We start from the raw sequence: 25,073 nt of genomic DNA, 5'->3' as shown, positions 1-25,073 counted from the left end.
AAAGAGGCTGAAAATCTCGGCTTATACTCGAGTATATACGGTATATGGATGTCAGCATTAATGTTCGCGCCGAGCCAATCATGGCAAGCGATGTATTCTATTAATGAATACAAAGCCTGCACGGATTGGCTTTGAGATTCAGAGAGGCATGGGCTGATGATGTTCCAACCTGTGCCAATCACGGCGAGCGATGTATTCTATTAATGAATACAAAGCCTGCTTGGATTGGCAGAGGCTGTAATATCATCAGCCCGCGCCTCTCTGAATCTCAAAGCCAATCCGTGCAGGCTTTGTATTCATTAATAGAATACATCGCTTGCCATGATTGGCTCGGCGCGGTACACTGTAATACTGTATACAAGGTAATAACTTTTGTTCTAGATAACCCCCGCCCGTTAGCTGAACAATATAAAGCGCTTGCACTAAATAGCGTGCTTTTTAACTGGGGCCTGTGGAATTATAGCAGCTGTATTAAAAGGCTTTAAGACATAAAACCACCACAAACATCCAAAAATCTCTACAAAGTGAATAAATCGATCCACCTATAGAGAAAACAGCGCGTATTGCTCTATTACAAAAACTAAAAGTATTGTTATGGTGCAATCTTATATTCTAGGGTTAACATGTATGTATACTCCAATTGTGTATGAATAAATCATTGGTGTACAAAATCACTCATGATAATTGTCCATGTGTCCAGTTTCTACTACAATGTTCATCAACTCTCACTTAGTGATTAAAGCCGTACTAGTGAAAGCAAAATTGAAACAAAGATTTCTGCCGCAGGTCATGAAGTGTAAACTGTATAACCCTTCTTTAGCGAGACTGAACTTCCACACGTTTAATCCTGTGTTCACAAATCACTAGGGGTTAATTAGAAGACTGAAAAAAACCCCTTTGGTATTATTCTTACCAGATCCACCTGGTTTCAAAGGCTTATAGAAATCACTCTTCACCGGTGCTTCAAGCTGGATTCCATCCACATCATAGGCTTCAGGTGTTCAAAATCTCAGAAAAGAGTAATTACAAAGAGCACACATAGCGTAATTCCGTCTCACACCAAAAACTATTTATTTGAATAAAAAATATTGCACTCACAAATAAACAACTCTTTAAAAACATTGGTTCATTCTACATGCATAGTTCTTTGTGATAGTCAGGAACAGGAAGAAAGTTTGCATCCGCCGCTACAAGCTGTTACTATAAGATGGCTCACGGTTTTGACTGCACGTCTTTCCTCCCTCCTGTCAGTATCTCTATGCCAGTGTTGTTTGCTTCCATCCTGACGCGTTTCGTCGTATTGACATCATCTGAGGGTGGAGGCATACAGTCCTATCCCCTTTTTTATATGTCTAAGGACTGTGCTGTTAACCCTTCATAGACATTTGTAATTACTTGTTTTTTACCCCCCTCTATTCCAGAAGCAGCCTTCTTTGTGAGCTATACACCACAGGATTTTGTGGACATCTCTAAAAATCTATACTTCATTTGTCCAAAAGCCCCAATCTTTTCCCCTCACACACTCGCCGATGCGGGTATGTCGGATCTCACATTTTGCACTATTATTCCTGATGTTAGTTATGTCTAGCGGGCACATCATGATTTAATTAATTAATTTGCCAGAAAGATTCCTAATAATGCTAATCCGAGTATCCCAAGTTAAACTGTCCGTCATAGATCGGAGATCTTCAATGGTTGTCATTATGACAACCATTGAAGATCTTCGATCTGTGACGGGGATCGGGCAATGTATGGTCCATTCATTGAGACAGCAATGCGCTCAATGGAAGCGATCTGGTGGATGCCATGGTGTGGGTGTATGAGAAGAAGGAGGACACGCATTACTCAAAATGAGAGTTTTTTTCTTGTTTTTTTTCTTGGTCCATGCGCGGGGGCGGATGAGAGACAAGTTATGTTCATCTTCCGATCTGTCTTCTCTATGCAGATCCTCACCTGGGGCCAGTGTGCGCTGATCTCGGGTTGTCAGTTGTTTTGAGCACTAGAGAGAAGACAAATGCAGAGATCACATAGAAGGCTATTATGTATCTATGTGCTTATGACAGGCGCACATCTCTTTAGACACATAGGGCTATAACAAAATCCTCTGTAAGGAAAATGTCGGTTTAACTTGGGATACTCGGATTAGCATTATTAGGAATCTTTCTGGCAAATTAATTAATTAAATCATGATGTGCCCGCTAGACATAACTAACATCAGGAATAATAGTGCAAAATGTGAGATCCGACATACCCGCATCGGCGAGTGTGTGAGGGGAAAAGATTGGGGCTTTTGGACAAATGAAGTATAGATTTTTAGAGATGTCCACAAAATCCTGTGGTGTATAGCTCACAAAGAAGGCTGCTTCTGGAATAGAGGGGGGTAAAAAACAAGTAATTACAAATGTCTATGAAGGGTTAACAGCACAGTCCTTAGACATATATAAAAAAGGGGATAGGACTGTATGCCTCCACCCTCAGATGATGTCAATACGACGAAACGCGTCAGTATGGAAGCATACAACACTGGCATAGAGATACTGACAGGAGGGAGGAAAGACGTGCAGTCAAAACCGTGAGCCATCTTATAGTAACAGCTTGTAGCGGCGGATGCAAACTTTCTTCCTGTTCCTGACTATCACAAAGAACTATGCATGTAGAATGAACCAATGTTTTTAAAGAGTTGTTTATTTGTGAGTGCAATATTTTTTATTCAAATAAATAGTTTTTGGTGTGAGACGGAATTACGCTATGTGTGCTCTTTGTAATTACTCTTTTCTGAGATTTTGAACACCTGAAGCCTATGATGTGGATGGAATCCAGCTTGAAGCACCGGTGAAGAGTGATTTCTATAAGCCTTTGAAACCAGGTGGATCTGGTAAGAATAATACCAAAGGGGGTTTTTTCAGTCTTCTAATTAACCCCTAGTGATTTGTGAACACAGGATTAAATGTGTGGAAGTTCAGTCTCGCTAAAGAAGGGTTATACAGTTTACACTTCATGACCTGCGGCAGAAATCTTTGTTTCAATTTTGCTTTCACTAGTACGGCTTTAATCACTAAGTGAGAGTTGATGAACATTGTAGTAGAAACTGGACACATGGACAATTATCATGAGTGATTTTGTACACCAATGATTTATTCATACACAATTGGAGTATACATACATGTTAACCCTAGAATATAAGATTGCACCATAACAATACTTTTAGTTTTTGTAATAGAGCAATACGCGCTGTTTTCTCTATAGGTGGATCGATTTATTCACTTTGTAGAGATTTTTGGATGTTTGTGGTGGTTTTATGTCTTAAAGCCTTTTAATACAGCTGCTATAATTCCACAGGCCCCAGTTAAAAAGCACGCTATTTAGTGCAAGCGCTTTATATTGTTCAGCTAACGGGCGGGGGTTATCTAGAACAAAAGTTATTACCTTGTGTTGAAATTTCTTAAAAGGCAGCTATGGAGGCTGTGGAATTTTTATCTAATCGACATAAAGATATTGGTTCAATTTTTGCTACAAACAGAGAATCAGTGGAAACTAATGATTATAAAGAAGTCTTGCAATCCCTAGGGAATACATTAGAAAAACAGGTGCGAACATGGTGGGATATATGTACCCTCGAGCAATATTTGATAGCAGTGATTGCTGTATAAATGACAATGGTCCCAAAAATGTCCGATGTGTCCGCCATAATGTTGCAGTCACAATAAAAAATCGCTGATCGCCGCCATTACTAGTAAAAAAAAAAAATTATTAATAAAAATGCCATAAAACTATCCCCTATTTTGTAAACGCTACAACTTTTGCGCAAACCAATCAATAATCGCTTATTGCGATTTTTTTATTTTTTAACCAAAAATATGTAGAAGAATACGTATCGGCCTAAACTGAGGGATAAAATGTTTTTTTTAAATATATTTTTGGGGGATATTTATTATAAGAAAAAGTAAAAAATAATGAGTTTATTTCAAAATTGTCGCTCTATTTTTGTTTATAGCGCAAAAAATAAAAACCGCAGAGGTGATCAAAATACCACCAAAAGAAAGCTCTATTTGTGGGAAAAAAAGGACGTCAATTTTGTTTGGGAGCCACATCGCATGACCACGCAATTGTCAGTTAAAGCGACGCAGTGCCGAATTGCAAAAAATGGTCTGGTTTTTGGCCAGCAAAATGGTCCGGGGCTGAAGTGGTTAAGTACCGTAGTTTGGCGTCACTTCACAAGTGTGCACGATTTTAAAGCATGACATGTTGAGTATTTATTTACTTGGCGTAACATCATCTTTTATATTTTACTAAACAATTAGGTATTATATTGTGTTTTTTGTGCATTACAATTCACTAAGGGTATATTTAAAAAAACAAATCATTTGAAAAACCGCTGTGCACATTTTATGTGACATGAAAAATTGCAACAACCACCATTTTATTTTCTAGGACCTCTTCCTAAAAAAAAAATATACAATGTTTGGAGGTTCTAAGTAATTTTCTAGCAAAAAAAAAAAAAATGCTGATTTTTACATCCTGTATTGAAACTGTACTGTCTGCCCTCATGATATTTAAATCCTGTCTAATAATAATAATAACTTATGTGAGAAGTGTCAGAATAGGATTGGAGTTTAAGGGGTTAAACAACATTTTATAAATATAAGATAAATGCAGTTATATAAATCATGCTCCATGACAAAATGAAAACCTATGAATAATAAGTGATAATGGTGAACTATGTATACAGTATAAGTCATATCCAGGGATGGACACAGTATAAAGCTCCTATCCTCCACTGGCCATACATGGAAAGATCTCTGTAGTTCAGCCTGTCGGTTGGTTTCTCTAACAGAATCACCTGCTGTGGCCCCAGTGTTCTGGCGTATAGAGTCCGGGCATCACATAGTGTCCACTCGTACGGAGCAGACGAAGCTTCGAAAAATCTCCAAAGCTGGACGGCGCCTGCGCCATGAGTGGAGGTGGTAGCCCCACCATCCAAGCAGACATAGGGTTGTGAATTTTAGAGGGCCCCTCGCGGGCGAGCTTCGCTCGCCGCGCTTCGGGCTTGGCCTCGCTGCGCTCGGCTCTTTTTTATTCTAACTCTATGTCCACTTGGATAGTGGGGATAGAACCTGGACTCACGGTGCAGGCGTTGTTCATTCTCTGCAATTTTCGGAATCTGTGTTCCTGTGTACTGCGCATGCGCAGTACGCAGGGGACACTATCTGATGGAGGACGCTATTTGACAAGACACCGGCTCTCTATATACCCAAACAATGCCTTCTAGTGATGGGAAGTTCGGATCTTTAAAATGAATCGGTTCATTTTGAACTGCTCAGTGAAATGAACGGATTCAATGAATCAATTCTTCGGTTCTTCGGTTCACTTGCTGAGTCTACTGACAAGCAAGTGAACCGAAGCTCTGATTCAACCATATTAAATGATTAGAATCAGAAGACTGATTCACACAGAAGGTTGGCAGCTCCTGGTAATGTTTACTTTGATTTAGTTCATCGGCGCAGAGCACAATTGTTGTCAATTGACATTTATTCCATTGTTGTCAGATTAGCGCAGTGTCATGCATTTTGGTGATACACAAACAGCTGTGTTAGGCTGGGTTCACACTTGTGCGATGCGGGAACCCTGCGATTCCACGACGGGTTCCTGCATCGCACCCGACTCGCACGACAGTTCACAACGACATATGCGAACTGCTGGGGAGTGTCATACAATGTTAATGGCACCCCCATTTCAGTTTGCATGTCGCACTGCGAAGTGTCAGTTTGGACATGAATCAGATCACATGAGTGCTATGCGATCCGATTCTGGTGCGGACCAAAAAAAGGGTCCTGTGCGAGTTTAGTCCGAATGCGATACGATTTCAACCATACTATCTGTATGGCTGAAATCGCATTGCATGGACATCGCCTGTGATTTGCACTGCAGTGCAAATCGCATGCGATTTTGCACTATGCTGCAGTGTGAACCGGCCCTGAGCCTAGGTTTCCGCAAACTTGATGGATAGCAATGTTACCTGTGAAGTTGCCCCAGAATGCAGTTCACATGCACACAAACCCCGCTTTTCATTTAGGCTCTGTTTCCACTTGTGCAACTTGTCCTGCGACTTGGGACTGCAAAGTTGCATGACAAGAAGTACCCGATTTCCAATGAGTACCATTCATATCTGTGCGACTTCAAGTCACAGCGACTTCAGAGTAGTCCCTGCACTACTTTGGTCCCATTGTAATGTGACTTGAGGTCCATAAACCTCCAGAATACACAGGCATGGCTTCAAGTCAGGCAGAATCGTGCAACTTTCTGGCTTTTCAGGCTAACGCAGCCTGAAAGTTGCACAATTCTGCCGCAATTTTGATGCGACTTTAAAGCAATGCCTGTGTATTCCGGAGGTCTATGGATCTCAAGTTGCATCAAAGTGGGACCAAAGTAGTGCAGGGACTACTTTGAAGTTGCACAGATACGAATAATACTCATTGGAAATCATAGAGTACAAAGTCGCAGGACAAGTTGCACAAGTGGAAATGGAGCCTAAATGAAAAGTGGGTTTTTGTGCATGTGAACTGCATTCTGATGGGCCAACTTCACAGTTAACATTGCTAGCCATCAGATTTTCCCATAGCCTTTACAGCGCATGCGCAGGAATGATGATCAGATTTTACTACCACTACCATGGGCGAAGTACCCCTGGTAGTAAAATTCAATCGTTAAGACTATTTTCACACTTGTGCGACTTGAAAGTCAAGTGCTTTTGCCATGATTTTTGCCACAACTTGAAGCAATGTCTGTGTAATCTTGAGGTCTCTGCCACAAGTCGCATCAAAGTCAGACAAAAGTAGTACAAAAACTACTTTGAAGTCGCACAGATATGAACTGAACTCGTAGGAAATCATGGGGTGTGACTTGTCATGTGCAGTCTCAAGTCGCAGGACAAGTCGCATGAGTGTGAAAGGGCCTTAGGCTGTCCGTACCACCTGATCACTGCTGCTACCTCATTGGTTTAGTGTATTGTTTTACTGGTGGTGACTTGTGGTTCTTTCAGTGTACTGGGTTCTAAAAACTGATAGGATTCTTTAACTCAGTAAGGCCACGTACACACGCGGGGACTGTTCGCCGAAACTGTCCGCTGAAACCTTGTTTCAGCGGACAGTCCGCCCGTGTGTGGGCTTTCAGCGAACAGTCCGCTGAACAAGGTTTTTCGGAAATTCCGAAAAACTGTCCGCTGAAACAAGGTTTCAGCGAACAGTTCCCTCGTGTGTAGGCTTGTTCGACAAACAAAGTTGCGCGCATGCTCAGAAAGGATTTCCACGTCGGAAGCTTGCATTGCAGTGTATTGGACGTCGAAATTTTCGACCTGTCGTACGTGCCGAAACGTCATCGCGCACGGTTTCAGCAAACTGTTCGTCTGTCGTGTGTGGCCATGTCCGTCCATGCTAATTTTGAGCGGACTGTTTGCCGAAACTGTTTGACGAACAAAGTTGGGCGAACAGTCCCCGCGTGTGTACGCGGCCTCACTTGTACGATTCTTTCCCTCGGTGTTCTGTGCACTCCTGGCTCTTGTTTTCAGTTTGTATCCAGTTCCTGAGTGTCACTGTGCTTCGAGTCAGCTGATTGGTTGCAGGGAGGGGCGGAGCTCTCTCACTCTAGGATCATATTACCACTGCCAGCTCTGCTATGTACTGAGTGCAGTGAAATGTTTCAAACGAATCAGTTCACTGAAAAGAACCGATTCAAAAGAACGATTCGTTCATGAACTGGACATCACTAATGCCTTCATCTGATTGGATGAGGGGCCGTTCAACCAACAATTCTTCACTCGGCTTCTTTGACAAAATATATTGAATATCAGCTTCTGTCAGTCTGGGGGGTTCTGATAAGAACTCCCAGGAAATGTATTTTACCCGATTCAGTAGATGGACCCCCCAGGGGGTAAGAAATAAAGAAGAAGACTGCAGCCCCGTCCTGTGTATAGAGAAGGAGGAAAGGATGAAGGTTATGTGTGTCATGGAGGAACGGACACTTCCCCGGAGATTGTCAGAGGAATAATTAGGTCATTTTTTGTAGCTTTTATGAGTTTGAGTTGTTGTGCCCGAGTCCTACTTTGCAGTATTTCTGTTATTAACAAAGTAAGATCTATGAATTCATTGGTAGTACAAATACTTTTGTTGGGACTTTCTGTTTTGCTGATCCCGGGTCACATCTTCCTCTTCTCTCTGCAGGGATCCATATTGTACAGGAGATGTACGGCTGTGAGCTGAGAGATGACGGCACCACTGAGGGGTATGATCAGTACGGATATGATGGGAGAGATTACGTGTATCTGGACACACAGAGATGGATCTATATCCCGACCATGAATGAGGCTCAGATCACCACACAGAGATGGAACAGTCCGGAGATGAGAGTGGGGGAGAGAGACAAGAATTATCTGGAGAATCTCTGTATGGAGGAGCTCAAACAATTCATAGAGTACGGGAGAGAAGATCTGGAGAGGAGAGGTGACTGTATACATGATTATTATTACCATACCCTATATACACTGTATACACACTCCATCCTATATACACACTACATCCTATATACACACTACATCCTATATACACTGTATACACACTCCATCCTATATACACACTACATCCTATATACACTGTATACACACTACATCCTATATACACACTCCATCCTATATACACACTACATCCTATATACACTGTATACACACTCCATCCTATATACACACTACATCCTATATACACTGTATACACACTACATCCTATATACACTGTATACACACTCCATCCTATATACACACTACATCCTATATACACACTCCATCCTATATACACTGTATACACACTACATCCTATATACACACACTACATCCTATATACCGTATATACTCGAGTATAGGCCGACCCGAATATAAGCCGAGGCCCCCAATTTACCCCCAAAAAAACTGGCAAACTTATTGACTCGTGTATAAGCCGAGGGTAAGACATGCCTGTCCATCCCTGTGTGTGTGTCCGTCCATCCCTGTGTGTCCGTCCATCCCTGTGTGTCCGTCCATCCCTGTGTGTCCGTCCATCCATCCCTGTGTGTGTGTGTATCCGTGTGTGTGTGTGTGTGTGTGTGTGTGTGTGTGTGTGTGTGTGTGTGTGTGTGTCCAGCCTACCTGTGTCCTGAGCCTTTGTCCCGAGCCTCCGTCCCGTGCCGAGCCTCCTTGCCTCCGTGCCTCGCCACCGTGCCTCGCCGCCGTGCCTCGCCGCCATGCCTTGCCTCCGGTCCCGTCCCGTGCCGTGCCGTCCTGTGCCTTGCCTCCGTCCCGTGCCCTCTTCGTTCGTCGGCGCCTCGGCGGCCATTGTAAAATTCAAAAGCTGCGCCGCCGCCTTCGCCTGTGATAGGCGGAACACTGAATTTCCCAGCAGCCTGTGTTCCGCCTATCACGTACATCGTATCATCCTCGTCCGTAGTACGAGGATGATACGAAGTCCGTGATAGGCGGAACACAGGCTGCTGGGAAATTCAGTGTTCCGCCTATCACAGGCGAAGGGGGAGCCGGAGGCGCGGCTTTTGAATCAGAATGGCCGCTGTCTGTCTGCTCGACACGCTGATCGAGCGGGCAGACAGCGATGACTCGAGTATAAGCCGAGGGGGGCACTTTCAGCCTCAAAAAAGAGGCTGAAAATCTCGGCTTATACTCGAGTATATACGGTACACACTACATCCTATATACACTGTATACACACTACATCCTATATACACTGTATACACACTACATCCTATATACACACACTACATCCTATATACACACTACATCCTATATACACTGTATACACACTACATCCTATATACACTGTATACACACTACATCCTATATACACTGTATACACACTACATCCTATATACACTGTGTACACACTCCATCCTATATACACTGTGTACACACTACATCCTATATACACTGTATACACACTACATCCTATATACACTGTATACACACTACATCCTATTATACACTGTGTACACACTCCATCCTATATACACTGTACATCCTATATACACTGTATACACACTACATCCTATATACACACACTACATCCTAGATACACTATATACACACTACACCCTATATACACTGTATACACACTACACCCTATATACACACACTATACCCTATATACACTGTATACACACTACACCCTATATACACACACTATACCCTATATACACTGTATACACACTGCATCCTATATACACTGTATACACACTCCATCCTATATACACTATATATACACACTACACCCTATATACACACTACATCCTATATACACACTACATCCTATATACACTGTATACACACTGCATCCTATATACACTGTATACACACTACACCCCATACACACTGTATACACACTACACCCTATATACACTGTATACACACTACACCTGATATACACTGTATACACACTGCATCCTGTATACACACTACACCCCATACACACTGTATACACACTACATCCTATATACACTGTATGCACCCTGCATCCTATATACACTGTAGACACACTGCATCCTATATACACTGTATACACACTACACCCTATATACACACTGCATCCTATATACACTGTATACACACACTACACCCTATATACACACACACACTATACCCTATATACACACTACACCCTATATACACACACACTATACCCTATATACACTGTATACACACTACACCCTATATACACACACACTATACCCTATATACACTGTATACACACTACATCCTATATACACTGTATACACACTACATCCTATATACACACTACATCCTGTATACACACTACATCCTATATACACTGTATACACACTACACTCTACATCCTATATACACTGTATACACACTACATCCTATATACACACACTACATCCCTACATCCTAGATACACTATATACACACACTACACCCTATATACACTGTATACACACTACACCCTATATACACACTGCATCCTGTATACACACTGCATCCTATATACACTGTATACACACACTACACCCCATACACACTGTATACACACTACATCCTATATACACTGTATACACCCTGCATCCTATATACACACTGCATCCAGTATACACACTGCATCCTATATACACTGTATACACACTACACCCTATATACACTATATATACACACTACATCCTATATACACACACTACACCCCATATACACTGTATACATATTGCACCCTATATACAGAATATATGTTTCCTGTAACTGAAACACAGACAAAAAACACAATTTCAGGAAAATTTGGTTGTCGGACATATTTGAACATTAGTAAATGTTTTTTCTATTGTCTGTGTCTTCCTGTCCCAGTGACCACCGCACCCCCTTATTTTTATATGGATGTCACAGGGACAGGAAGTCAGGAAAAATCCCCCTCAATGGGGGTCACAAACAGAAATAAAAACCCAATAAAAATGTGAACTCTTCTCTGCTCTCTACAAAACCTGTCTGGTCAGACTTTAATTCAGCAGTGTCCATAATTGTGTACAGGACAGCTTGGAATGGAATAAAGTGGATCTCCGCTCAAACATGAAAGTGCTGCTCATCCTCCCCCAACCCCCACAGCTCCCAACTGTCCCTGATTTGGAGCAGTGTCCCTCTGTCCCTCATTCCTCCTCATGTGTCCCTCATTTTGGTCTGATCTATATAGATGTATATAAAATGCACTTTTTATCTATCAAAAAGTGTTTTCCAGCGCTGAACCTTTCATCACATTTCTAAATTGCTACTGTTATATCCTGTGTGTTGTGAGAGACACAAGACTCTGGTCTGGAACAATGGATGTTTATTTCAGTACTCGCTGTACACTGCAACATGCATCTCAGGACTAGTGATGTGCAGTTCATGAACGAATCGTTCTTTTGAATCGGTTCTTTTCAGTGAACTGATTCGTTTGAAACATTTCTCTGCACTCAGTACATAGCAGAGCTGGCAGTGGTAATATGATCCTAGAGAGAGAGCTCCGCCCCTCCCTGCAACCAATCAGCTGACTCGAAGCACAGCGACACTCAGGAACTGGATACAAACTGAAAACAAGAGTCAGGAGTGCACAGTACACCGAGGGAAAGAATCAGATCCGTTTTTACAACACAGTGCACTGAAAGAACCACAAGTCACCACCAGTAGTTATAACACATTCCCTTATGATCCAATTGATTATAACTCTGATCATACTGATCAAAAAGGAAGGAAAGTGTTAAATTCTCAATGGGTGACAATTTAAAAGCCTGTACAGTACATTCATTAACCAGGAGTTGTATTTCTAGAATTATTGCAGTCACTCTAGCGTTTGTGGTGACACCTAACGTGTGAAGCAGGGGCGGATCTGGGGGGGGGGGCAACAGGGCAATTGCGCCCCCCCCCCGAAAATATCAAACCGACTGACTTGCAGGCTGCAGCGCTGCTATGCCTAAGTCTCTCTCTCTGTCTCATCAGTGATCAGCAGCGCAGAGAGAGAGAGACTCTGGTGTGTTACACAGCGGCGCTGGACCAGGAGGAGCTAGGAGGTGGGTGGAGCTGCGCTGTTGGCTTGGCAACCCTGCACTCGTTGCTAGCGCCTGCCCGCCTTGCATCTAGCAACAAATGATGTCATCAAGACAGTCACGTAACTCACATCGGACTCGGAGTCTCAGACTCAGAGCCGACGTGACAGGAGCTGCCTGGAGGAGCGGCACTTTGTGGCAGAGGCAGAGCGGCAGCAATCTTCCTTCTATGCGTCCGCCCCTGAGTGTGTTGAGTGTGCTGGCCCTTCCTACCTGCATCACCTCCTCCCTCCATCTTGTCCACTCATCACAATCACTCACACTGAATGCAGGCCTCCGCCCCTGACAACAGGAAAGTGACGTGGCAAGTGACAATTGGCAACAAATGACAGGTGACATGGCAAGTGGCAATCTGTATCTGGTGGCAGGTGACGTGGCAAGTGACAATCCGCAACGTGTAGCAGTTGACGTGGCAAGTGACAGTCCGCAACGTGTGGCAGGTGATGTGGAAATCCGTATCTGGTGGCAGATGACGTGGAAAGTGACAATCTGCAACATGTGGCAGATGATGTGGCAAGTGACAGTCCGCAAAGTGTGGCAGGTGACATGGCAAGTGACAATCTGCAACATGTGACAGGTGACATGGCAAGTGACAGTCTGCAACGTGTGGCAGGTGACGTGGAAATCCGTATCTGGTGGCAGATGACATGGAAAGTGACAGGTGACATGGCAGGTGACGTGGCAAGTGGCAATCCATATCTGGTGGCAGATGACGTGGCAAGTGACAATCTGCAAAGTGTGGCAGGTGACATGGCAAGTGACAATATGCAACATGTGACAGGTGACATGGCAAGTGACAGTCTGCAACGTGTGGCAGGTGACGTGGAAATCCGTATCTGGTGGCAGATGACATGGAAAGTGACAATCTGCAACATGTGGCAGGTGATGTGGCAAGTGACAGTCCGCAACATGTGGCAGGTGACATGGAAATATGTATCTGGTGGCAGATGGTGTGGCAAGTGACAATCTGCAACATGTGGCAGGTGACGTGTGACAGGTAACGTGGCAATTGACAGTCCGCAATGTGTGGCAGGTGACGTGGAAATCCGTATCTGGTGGCAAGTGACAATCTGCAACGTGTGGCAAGTGACAATCCGCATCTGGTGGCAGGTGGCGTGGCAAGTGACAGTCCGCAATGTGTGGCATGACAAGTGACAATCTGCAACTGGTGGCAGGTGACACACTCGGGGCTCTCACTGATTCTGCATTATGGTGAGTTGAACCATTTCATTTTATATAACATTCTATATAACAATGTAATAATAAAAATTATGCGCTTCCAACATCCTGACACCGTATTAACCATGGTGCCGGGATGATTGAAACGCTCATACCAGCCATGTCCCCGATAAATTGCCCGCAAAAAAATGTATTTTCTGGCAGTGCCCCTCCTGAGACTAGACTCTGGATCCGCCCCTGGTGTGAAGCAATCATCGTTTATGTACACATGCATGCCCTACGCACATTTATTCACATGCAGATATCGGGGTTGGTGGGGATGGTTTTAGTTTTTATTTTATTAATTTTTTCACTTAACAAGCCCCTATGTGATAGTTTGTTGAAGTGACAGGTTCTCTTTATTGCATATATGGGGTCTGGTATATGATTATATAAGTATAGGATTGTGCTCAGTAACCTGGGTAGCAGGTGTTCTGTCAGATCAAGCAATCTATAGGAGCAGCCAATATTGCCACTTACGGTGATGCACAAACAGTTGTGTAAACGAAAAGCATGTTTTTGTGTGTGTTTTCTGCATTCTGATGGGCCAACTTCACAGGTAAGATTGCTAGCTATCAGATTTGTGCGTAGTCTTTACAGTGCATAATGAGGCTCCTTTTACACTTGTGTGACTTATCATGCAACTTGGGACTACAAAGTCGCATGACAAGTCGTACCCCAAGATTTCCAATGAGTACCGTTCATATCTGTGGGTCTTCCAGTCACAGCGACTTCAAAGTAGTTACTGCACTACTTTGGTCCGATTTTGATGCGACTTGAGGCAGAGACCTCAAGATTACATAAGTATTCCTTCAAGTCACATCAAAATCGCATCAAAGTCACGGTAAAAATCGTGGCAAAAATTACATGACTTTCAAGTCGCACAAGTATGAAAGGAGCCCAACGATTGGATTTTACTACCGTGGATACTTCGCCTGCACGCGGAAGTAAAATACAATCATTTTTCCTGTGCATGCACTGTAAAGAGAACGGAAAAATCTGAGGTCTAGCAATGTTAACTGTGTAGTTGGCCCATCACATGCACAAAAATCCGCTTTTCATTTTCACAGCTTTATGTGTCACCAGAATTGATGACACGGCTGATCTGACAAATTGTGGTCTGACAGAATAATAGGATTGTGATTGTAGCAAGGAACTAAATGCAAGTAAACCTCCCCAGGAGCTGCCAACCTTCTGAGAAGAATCATTCTTTTGATTCTAATCATTTAGAAGGTTGAGTCAGAGCTTCACTTCACTTGCTTGTCAGTAGACTCAGCAAGTGAACCGAAGAATCGGTTTATTGAATCCGTTCATTTCAGTGAGTAGTTGGAAATGAACCGATTCACTTAAAAGATCCGGACTTCCCATCACTAATCTCAGGACAGTACATCTTATTATGCTGTTTACATGTGTCCAAGATGGCCACTATACCCCTTGACCCTTGTCATCACTCCTGGGTGGAGTCAGCCTTAAAGTGGCAGTACATGTGGAACCCTTCAGGTATAACAGCTACATTTGTAAATTCCAAAAGCCGATATCAAGGAATATTAGTGGTAAAAAAAAAGCATTTCTGGGTTTAACCAATCTTGTTTTTTTTTTTTTACAATTCACCTTCAAGGGCGTGGCAGGGGGTGTGTCCTATGCCTGCATACTTTTGCTGATAGGTGTCCCCCATTCCCATCTCAAAAAGTTGGGAGGTGTGCCCACACCTAACACTTCTGAATGTTTGTTTTTTGTAATGGGGGTGGGGGCACCTTTTGTGACAGAAACCCATTCCCACGTCCTCATTTCTTGCCTAGGTGAGAATTGAATCACTCACCATCCCCACCCCCACCCCCAGACTCCTGAGACATCACACATCCCAGGAGGCTGCAGGATCAGTTCTATAGTGCAGCACAATCTCATGCATGCGCAGTGGGGAGCCGGCTCTGGTTCCTTAGGAAATCACAGCCACCTCCCATATCCAAGATGGCGGCACCAAGAACCAGCAGCAAGGTCCTTGCAGCTACAGGAAGAAATGACTGGACTCCATGGACTGGTAAGTACCTCATTTTTCAGAGTCAGCAGCTACAGTATTTGCATCCACTGATTTTGTATTGTTTTTAACCACTTTGTGCCCACGTTATAACCGAAAGACGGCTACAGCGCAGCGAACAAGTTCCGGGAGGTCATCCCTGGACATCCTCCTGTTTACGTCCCCAGTGCGCGCCGCCGTGGGCATGCATCAGGGAAATTCTGTGTTGTCCGTGTCCCTTGGATACAGCCAATCACAGATCATGCTAAATGGCCAATCACAACGCCCATTTAGCACTTGATCTGAGTATCCAATGAGAGATTATCTCATATGTAAATGTATCAGATCATCTCTCATCGCCGGCTCTCCCTCCTCACAGAGACACAGCCTGTGAGGAGGGAGAGCGACCTACTGCAGCTTGTGAGTGTTAAAAAAAATAGAAAATACAGTGTCATATCATGTCAGTGCCACTTGTCCCCAGTGCCACCTATCAATGCCAACTGTCTCCAGTGCCACGTATAAGGGCCATCTGTCATCAGTGTCACATGTCATCAGTGCCACCTATTAGTGCCATCTGTCATCAGTGCCACATCAGTGTCATCAGTTCCATCTGTCATCAGTGCCACTTGTCAGTGTCACATGTCATCAGTACCACGTATCAGTGTCACGTGTCATCAGTGCCATCTGTCATCAGTGTCACGTGTCATCATTACCATGTATTAGTGCCATCTGTCATCAGTGCCACATATTAGTGCCATCTGGCATCAGTGCCACATCAGTGTCACGTGTCATCAGTGCCACATATTAGTACCATCTGTTATTGGTGTCACATGTCATCAGTGCCACATATTTCTGCCATCTGTCATCAGTGCCACGTATTAGTGCCACCTGTCATCAGTGCCACATCAGTGTCACGTGTCATCAGTGCCACATATTAGTGCCATCTATCATCAGTGCCACCTGTCAGTGTCACTTGCCATCTGTTATCAGTGTCACGTGTCATCAGTACCACACATCGGTGTCATGTGTCATCAGTGCCACGAATTAGTGCCATCTGTCATCAGTGCACTGATGTCACGTGTCATCAGTGCCACATATTAGTGCCATCTGTCATCAGTGTCACGTGCCATCAGTGCCATCTGTCATCAGTGTCACGTGTCATTGTCCTGGTGCTCCAGGGCCTTCAAAAGTGTAATAGGTAGTCTACAAGTTAGATGTGTAATTTATGCTCCTAGAACTCCGGGTGGCGCTCCCTGCATGTTGGGCCTCAGTATGTGGCCAGGCTGTGAGAAAGTCCCACACATGTGGTATCGTAATACTCAGGAGGAATAGCAGAATCTAATGTAAATTTACTACACCATGATGGCAATTAATTTTTTCCTGAGAACGGGATACCCATCTGCCTAATATACCATCTGGACTGGGTGCAGAGAGATCCAGGGCTTGGAGTGGTTACCCAACCATTAAACCAAAGGCGCAAATTCACCCGTTTTTGGCGAGTGGCCGATTTATAAGCGGTGGGGGAATCACAATAAGGGTGATATTTAGCTGCACTATTAAGCAACAGGAAAAGAAGGCTGATCACTCACTGGGGCCGTCCAGATTGTGATACATCAGTCACTTGGAAACACCTATGAGATTGTTTTGCTGGACTTTTCTTCACTTGTGATACAATTGTTTTTCCACATTTTTATTCACAGCAGGAGTGATATATATAGTATATCATTTGTAAATGGATGTTTTCACCGTGTCTTCACTATAATTGGGTTTATGGTTTTTCAACTAATATTTTTTGTGATTAGTATATTTGCATTTATATGTTGGTTTGTGTGACATATATACAGAGGGTTAAAGGTTTTATAACAAGGCACTGTGCTACTAATATTTGGTATTAAGTTTTGTGGCTTCAATTAGAAGGGGTGATATATAATAACAGGAATATCACATTCTTGCACATAGAAGTGGTGATACATAATAACAGGACATTTTTTTAGTTGGCGCAGTCCACTAATATATATTTACAGTATTAGATGACTGAGTGATTGTCATTCAAAGTGTGAGAGCACTGAAAGCTGAAAATTGGTCAGGGGGGCCTTGAGAAATAATGGCATTGCAAATGCATCCTGCGTTTGGAGGCAATTCTAAATCGCAGGCAGAATTGCGGTGATTCTGCCCATGATTCAAATTGTCCAGGTGTGAATGGAGCCTGATTACAGCCATCCTTTTATTCTGCAGTTCCCGGGGGACATTTCTGCTATAAGGTCATTGTCAGTGAAGTGACTGGGAGTTTATAGCAGAAGAGGGAATGCAGACAACATAAAACATAATGACCTGGCCAGATGGAAGCAGCTCTGTGTTGCCTTATGTCTTTGGCAGTGATAGGGTTAAAGCCCAATCTCCCTACCACCCCCTTTAACCCATCCTGCCAGGCATTTATATTTTCTTGTCTTATAAAGTCAGTTATACTCACCTGAGCCCCCCATCCACATCCCTCACTGACACCATTTTCATAAAAATATATTACAGGGCCATTAAAGGATTTGTAAAGGTAGGTTTATTTACCCGAATGCAATCTATGCATTAAGATAAAAAACCTTCTGTGTGTAGAAGCCACCCTAATACTTACCTGAGCCCCATCTCTCTCCAGCAATGTCTACGAGTGTCTTATGCCGCGTACACACGTAGCCGTCTGTCCGACGTACTTAGTCTGGCGGACTTCCCGCCAGACTGTCCGTCGGACTTTCCGAACGGGCTACTTGCCCACACACTGCACTTTTTCAGCGGACTAATGCGGCGTACTAAGTCCGCCGTACTGTCCGCCCTACTTTTGAAATGAACCGACTCGCCCACACACGCGGAGGAAAGTCCGTTCATTTCGAGCGCGTCTCCAGGTAGGCAGGGCCTGCGAAGGATACGTCGATGGCCCCGCCGCCTGGTATGGACTTAAAGGGGAACCCCCAACGCCGAAAAAAATCGGCGTGGGGGTCCCCCCCAAGTCCACAACAGAACCTTGTCCGAGCACGCTACCTGGCCGGCCAGGAAAGGAGGGGCGAGCGCCCCACGCTCCTGAGCTGTACCAGGCCGCGTGCCCTCAACATGGGGGGTGCCTTGGGGAAGGGGGGGCGCTCGGCCCCCTCACCCCAAAGCACCTTCTCCCCATGTTGATGAGGACAAGGGCCTCTTCCCGACAACCCTGGCCGTTGGTTGTCGGGGTCTGCGGGCGGGGGGCTTATCGGAATCCGGGAGCCCCCTTTAATAAGGGGGCCCCCGGATACCAGCCCCCCACCCTATGTGAATGAGTATGGGGTACAATGTACCCCTACCCATTCACCTGTAAAATAAAGTACAAAAAAAAACACCACACACAAGATAAAATAATTTATTGCACAGCTCCGGGGGTCTTCCGGGGTCTTCTCACCGGACTCCTCCGCTATCTTCTTGACATCAACCCATGTGACACCGCCCCTTGTCCCTATATAAGTTTCAGTGCAGCACGTCCCTGGCATTGCGGCCGGAGAGAACGTCGAGTCAACATCTCCAGGAGAAGAAGAAGAAGAAGAAGAAGAACAGAAGGCGGCGGCGGCGACAGAAGACCGGGCCACCGCCTGTAAAAGAGATATAAGAAGGCGCGGTGGCCCGGCAGAAGAACCGAAGAGGGTGACAAGACCCCCGAAGTCGGAAGAAGAGGCCGCGGCGACGAAGAAGAATGCCGGGCTCCTCCGCTAGTAAAAGAGCTACAAGATGATAGCGGAGGAGTCCGGCAAGAAGACCCCGGAAGCCCCCTGGATTATTTTATCTTGTGTGTTGTGTTTTTTTTTGTACTTTATTTTACAGGTGAATGGGTAGGGGTACATTGTACCCGCCCGCAGACCCCGACAATCAACGGCCAGGGTTGTCGGGAAGAGGCCCTTGTCCTCATCAACATGGGGACAAGGTGCTTTGGGGTGGGAGGGCCGCGCTGCCCCCCCTTCCCCAAGGCACCCCCCATGTTGAGGGCACGCGGCCTGGTACAGCACAGGAGGGGGGGCACTCGCTCGCCCCTCCTTTCCTGGCCGTCCGGTTAGCGTGCTCGGACAAGGGTCTGTTGTGGACTTTTTTTCGGCGTTGGGGTTCCCCTTTAAGACCATACCAGGTGGCGGGGCCAGCGGCGTCTCCTTCACGGGCCCCGCCTACCTGGAGACCCGCTCGAAATGAGCGGACTTTTCTCCGGGTGGGAAAAGTCCGCTCATTTCAAAAAGTACGGCGGACTGGCATACACACAGCCGGATTGGCTGCCGAAATGCGAGTTCGGCGGGAAGATTGGAGTGTAAAACTACATTCTAAGTCCGCCGTACTTTCGGGTCAAAAAAGTATGCCGGAGGCTACACACGGGGAGATTGTCCGGCGGACTTGAGTTTGCCGGACTTTTCCACCTGCTTGTTTGATCGTGTGTACGCGGCATTAGCTGTCCCAGACTCTCCTCCTGATTGGCTGAGACACAGCAACAGTGCCATTGGCTCCCGCCGCTGTCAATAAAAATCAGTCAACCAATCAGGGGAGAGAGGGGGCAGGGCCGAGCCAGGACCCCCGTGTCTGAATGAATACACAGAGCTGTGACTCGGCTCAGGTGCCCCCTGTAGCAAGCTGCTGGCTGAGGGGGCACTCGATAGGAGGGAGGGGCCAGGAGAGCAGAAGAGAGACCCGAGAAGAGGAGGAGCCAGGTACAGAGGAGGTAAATATAACATGTTTGTTTAAAAAAAAAAAAAAGTCTTTACAATCACTTTAAGTAGAGAATGTGTATGGATGATTTTTGGAGAATAAGGATATCATATCAAAAGTTGTATTTTTTCAATATTTCTATATCATTACTCCTTATTGTTACTCTGATGTGTGTAGATATGGGGGTTTCAGCACCATTTTGAGAAATGTATAAAACCTGAAGAAGGGATCTGAGGAATATCTGAAATTTTACATCTTTAATAATGTACAGTAGACTTAAAGGAAAAAAACTTTTATCCATTTTAGAGAAAGTAAGAGAAGGTTATAACCCCTGTCAGTTTTTCAATCTGTGTGCAATTGTGGAGATTTCTCTGCACTTCCTGTCACATGGCCAAAAAAAAGTGAACTAGTGTCCCCATCGAAAGATTTCCTCCCTATTCCTGTTTTGGTGATAACCAAAACTTGGGATTTTCTATCACTTTCAACGCCAATGTACGTTGGCAGAATGGCACAGACAGCCATATTGGCGTACAGGTATGTCCATTTTTAAATGCAGTCCTATCGGAACTGGTTAAACCCCAAACTTTCTGCTATAACCACTTGGGGAAATGTTGAACTTTTTCACATATATGTGAAATAAAATGACTATAATACCAAATATTATATACATTTTTTTTTAAAGAAGAGGCCCTGGAGAATACAGTTGTGGACGATACAATTTTATGTTGCACAATATTTGTGTGGCCATATATCAAGTGCCAATTTTATGGAAAAAAAAAATTTGACTTGCATTTTAGTGCATACAAACACAATATAATACTTATTTTTGGTAAAATGTAAAAAGTAAATAGATACCAACATTTTCAATGTTTGAAATACATAATCTCCTCCCCGACTGTCAATCGGTCTCTGAAAAGTATTGCTCTGCGGATCTTTGTATCTGAAGTGGAATACTTTTCAGAGATTCTTTTAACAGTTGGCTGGGAGGTGATGTGTCTCCTCCTCACTGCCAGTAAAGCTTGCACCACACTACAACCCTGTACATTGTATGGTTGATGGGCAGTTGTGGCAGCTTTATTCACTTGAATAGGTCACATTCATTCGCAGTACAGCACATTGATCATGACGGGGGTTCAATTTTTGCATTGTGGTTGCAGCATCTCTACAACTCCCTCTGAATGCTTTTTGCAGCTTTAGGTTCCATGCACACTGGCTGTACAATCACTGCTTCTACAGGATGTGTCCATACACATTAGGATGATTAGAGATATATTTTGAGTTCAGCAATTAGATGCAGGGAAAAAACACTCTTCTGCTTTGCATTTCCGAATGGAGCTTTCTGGCAGAAAAAAAAATGCAAAATTCTCCTAAACTCGCCTCCACATGTGAACAAAAACACTCTATGTGAATTTTTTTTTCTGCCAAGAGAACTGCCATTTTTTTAAGCCCAGTGTGCATGAAGCCTAAGGGGGTGGTAAAATTGCAAGTTTAAGCTAAGCCTTAAGGATTACATCAGTGGTTGTCAATTTATGAGCTAAAGGAGACCTCAAACGTGGCCCCTGACATCACCAAAGGGCCCCACATAATATTCAATTTATGTAATGCTTGAGAACTGTCACACTTCAGACCTAATAGAGGAAATGAGGACCAGAGAGTGAGGACAGGATCAGGACAAAAACTAGGGGGGCACATGGCCCAGGTGACTAGGGGGCGCTGCCAAGGGTTCTGCCCCCACCTGCACTGGGAAGCGCTGCTCTAAGGGTGTCACTGCCACCCAATCAAGTGTAATGGACAGGCAGCGCCCGCTGCATAGTTTGTCAAATACCGGAGAACCAAATAGGAGGGAGATTGCACAGGCCCACTAGCGATAAATCACTGAGTGGGTGGAGGAAGTCCTGGACTGGGGGGATGCGGAGGAGGCCCTGGACTGGGGAGGAGGGGTGTAGAGGAGGTGCTAGAGTGGGGGGGGCAGAGGAGGCCCTGGACTGGGGAGGAGGGGTGCAGAGGAGGTGCTAGAGTGGACTAGGGTGACCAGATGTCCCCGGTTTTAGGACACTATCCCCAGAGCCAGTCTGTCCTCAAACTTCTCCCCGGATTGCAGGGTGGGTGCTAGGGGCAGAGGGGTCAGGCCAGCATCACCTGCTGTTTCAGCTTTAATTTTAATTTGCTGGGCGCCTGCTGTCACACAATTCTTGCCTCTTGGTATGGCTCCTTTGACAGACAGCACACTTGCCCAATGCGTGATGATTCAGATTGCTCTCCAGCAAGCTAGCAGTCAGGAGCAAGGTCAGACTAGCCAGGTAATACACAGCGGATTATTCAGGCAGAAATGGCAGGCAAGGAATGGTCAGAGTTCAGGCTGGGTTAGTGATGGAGGATCAGGCAGACAGGTAACAGAGCAAGATCAAGGAAGCCAAAGGTGAGGACTGGAGACAGCAGTGAGATCAGGAAGCCGGGTCAGTATTGGATCAGGATCAGATCACAGGGTAAATTTGCAGCTCAAACAGCAAAAGACTAATGCAGATGGAGCCCTTTTAAAGGCCACTGGGTGCCAAGGCAACATCACTGTGCGTGCATATGCGATCTCTGCATGAGAATTGGCGCATGTCTGTTCACTAGGGATGAGCTTCGAGTTCGAGTCAAACTCATGTTCGACTCGAACATTGCCTGTTCGGCGAACAGTGAACAATTTGGGCTGTTCGTGGCAAATTCTAAAAGCCGTGGAACACCCTGTACAAGTCTATGGGAGAAATCTAAAGTGATAATTTTAAAGGCTAATATGCAAGTTACTGTCCTAAAAAGTGTTTGGGGACCCGGGTCCTGCCCCAGGGGACATGTATCAATGTAAAAAAAGTTTTAAAAACGTACCTTTTTTTTCGGGAGCAGTGATTTTAATAATGCTTAAAGTGGAACAATAAAAGTGTAATATTCCTTTAAATATCGTACCTGTCTATAGTATGCCTGTGAAGGGGCGCATGTTTCCCGTGCTTAGAACTGTCCCTGCACAAAGTGTCATTTCTGCAGGAAAAAAAGTCATTTAAAATCACTCGTGGCTATAATGAATTGTCGGCTCCCCGTAATACAGAGAACAGTCATTGAAAGTCATTGATTAAAAAAAAAAGCGTGGGGTTCCCCCAAATTCAATTACCAGGCCCTTCAGGTCTGGTATGGATATTAAGGGGAACCCCGCATCAAAAAAAAGATGGGGGTTCCCCCTTTATATCCATACCAGACCCTTCAGGGGGTTTCCGTTACATCAGAGGTGACGGGTGGCCCCGCCCTCCTCATATAAGAAATGTCAGGCTGCTGGGATCCCCGCCAGTGGAGATGGAGGATGGATGGACTGCGCTGCGCTGGACTGGAGGGAGAGATCACCCGTCGCTGGATCAGATCAGCCATCGCTGGACCCCGGAGAGGTGATCATCTGTCGCTGGATAGCAAGAGTGGATTACCATCGCTGGAATCTTTTTTTAATTTTTTTTCTAATTTTAATAAAGGACTTTTTTCAAAAGTGTGTTTGTCTTTTTTAACATTCTTTTACACTTTCTTTGTGAAATAGTAGGGGTACTTTTGTATCCCCTTACCATTTCAAACAGGGGGGGCAGGATCTGGGGGTCCCCTTGTTAAAGGAGGCTTCCAGATTCTGGTAAGCCCCCCGCCCAGGGACCCCCACAACCAACGGCCAGGGCTGTGGGGATAAGGTCTTCATCAACATGGAGACAAGGTGCTTTAAGGGGTCACAGACCCCCAAAACATCCTCCCAATGTTGAGGGCATGTGGCCTGGTACGGTTCAGGAGGGGGGGGCGCTCTTTCGTCCCCCCCACTTTTCCTGCGGCCTGCCAGGTTGCGTGCTCGGACAAAGGGTCTGGTATGGATTTTTAGGGGGAACTCCACACCAGTTTTTTAAAATTTGGCGTGGAGTTCCCCTTAAAATCCATGCCAGACCTGAAGGGTATGGTAGGATTAGGGGAGGAGGCCCTGGACTGGGATGGGAGTCCACAGGAGGCCCTGGACTGGGAGGGGAGTCCACAGGAGGCCCTGGACTGGGAGGTGGAGAGGAGGCCCTGGACTAGCAGGGGAATGCAGAGGAGGACTTGGACTGGGTGATGCAGAGGAGGCCCTGGACTAGGAGGGGAGTATGCCAGAGGCCCTGGACTAGGAGGGGAGTATGCCAGAGGCCCTGGACTAGGAGAGGAGTATGCCAGAGGCCCTGGACTGGGGAGTGTAGAAGAGTCCCTGGAATCAGGAGACAGAGTGGGTGGGAGTGTGCATCTGCTTGGATCCCCCATAGTAAGCTGCTTGCTGTGGGGGCACCCGGTAAGAGGGAGGGGCCAGGGGCACTGGTGAGGGAACCAAAAAGAGGAGGATCCAGGCTACCTTGTGTAAAGCCATTACACAGAGCAGGTAAGTATAACATGTCTGTTATTTGAAAACCCAAAAAACAAGACTTTAATATCACTTGAAGGTTAGCTGTGTGTAGAAAAGGATATTCAATAGAACAGCTTTATTTTATTCAAATAAGTGTACTGA

General features: G+C 45.0%; 1 protein-coding gene across 3 annotated transcripts in view; it reads left to right on the top strand.

The window, feature by feature from the left end:
• LOC143984495 (class I histocompatibility antigen, F10 alpha chain-like) overlaps positions 1-25,073 on the top strand; it is a 166,761-nt gene that overhangs the window by 101,810 nt on the left and 39,878 nt on the right. For all 3 annotated transcript variants that reach the window (XM_077484645.1, XM_077484642.1, XM_077484646.1), the window contains exon 3: positions 8,217-8,495. In XM_077484645.1, coding sequence (XP_077340771.1) covers positions 8,217-8,495 — 279 coding nt within the window. The remainder of the gene's footprint in view (positions 1-8,216; positions 8,496-25,073) is intronic.

This window comes from Lithobates pipiens, unplaced genomic scaffold, assembly GCF_037356315.1.
Source record: "Lithobates pipiens isolate NorthernLeopardFrog02 unplaced genomic scaffold, aLitPip1_a1.2 Scaffold_1, whole genome shotgun sequence".
Lineage (NCBI taxonomy): Eukaryota > Metazoa > Chordata > Amphibia > Anura > Ranidae > Lithobates > Lithobates pipiens.
The sequence above is the reverse complement of the archived record's forward strand: the minus strand, read 5'-3'. Positions and strand labels throughout refer to the sequence as shown.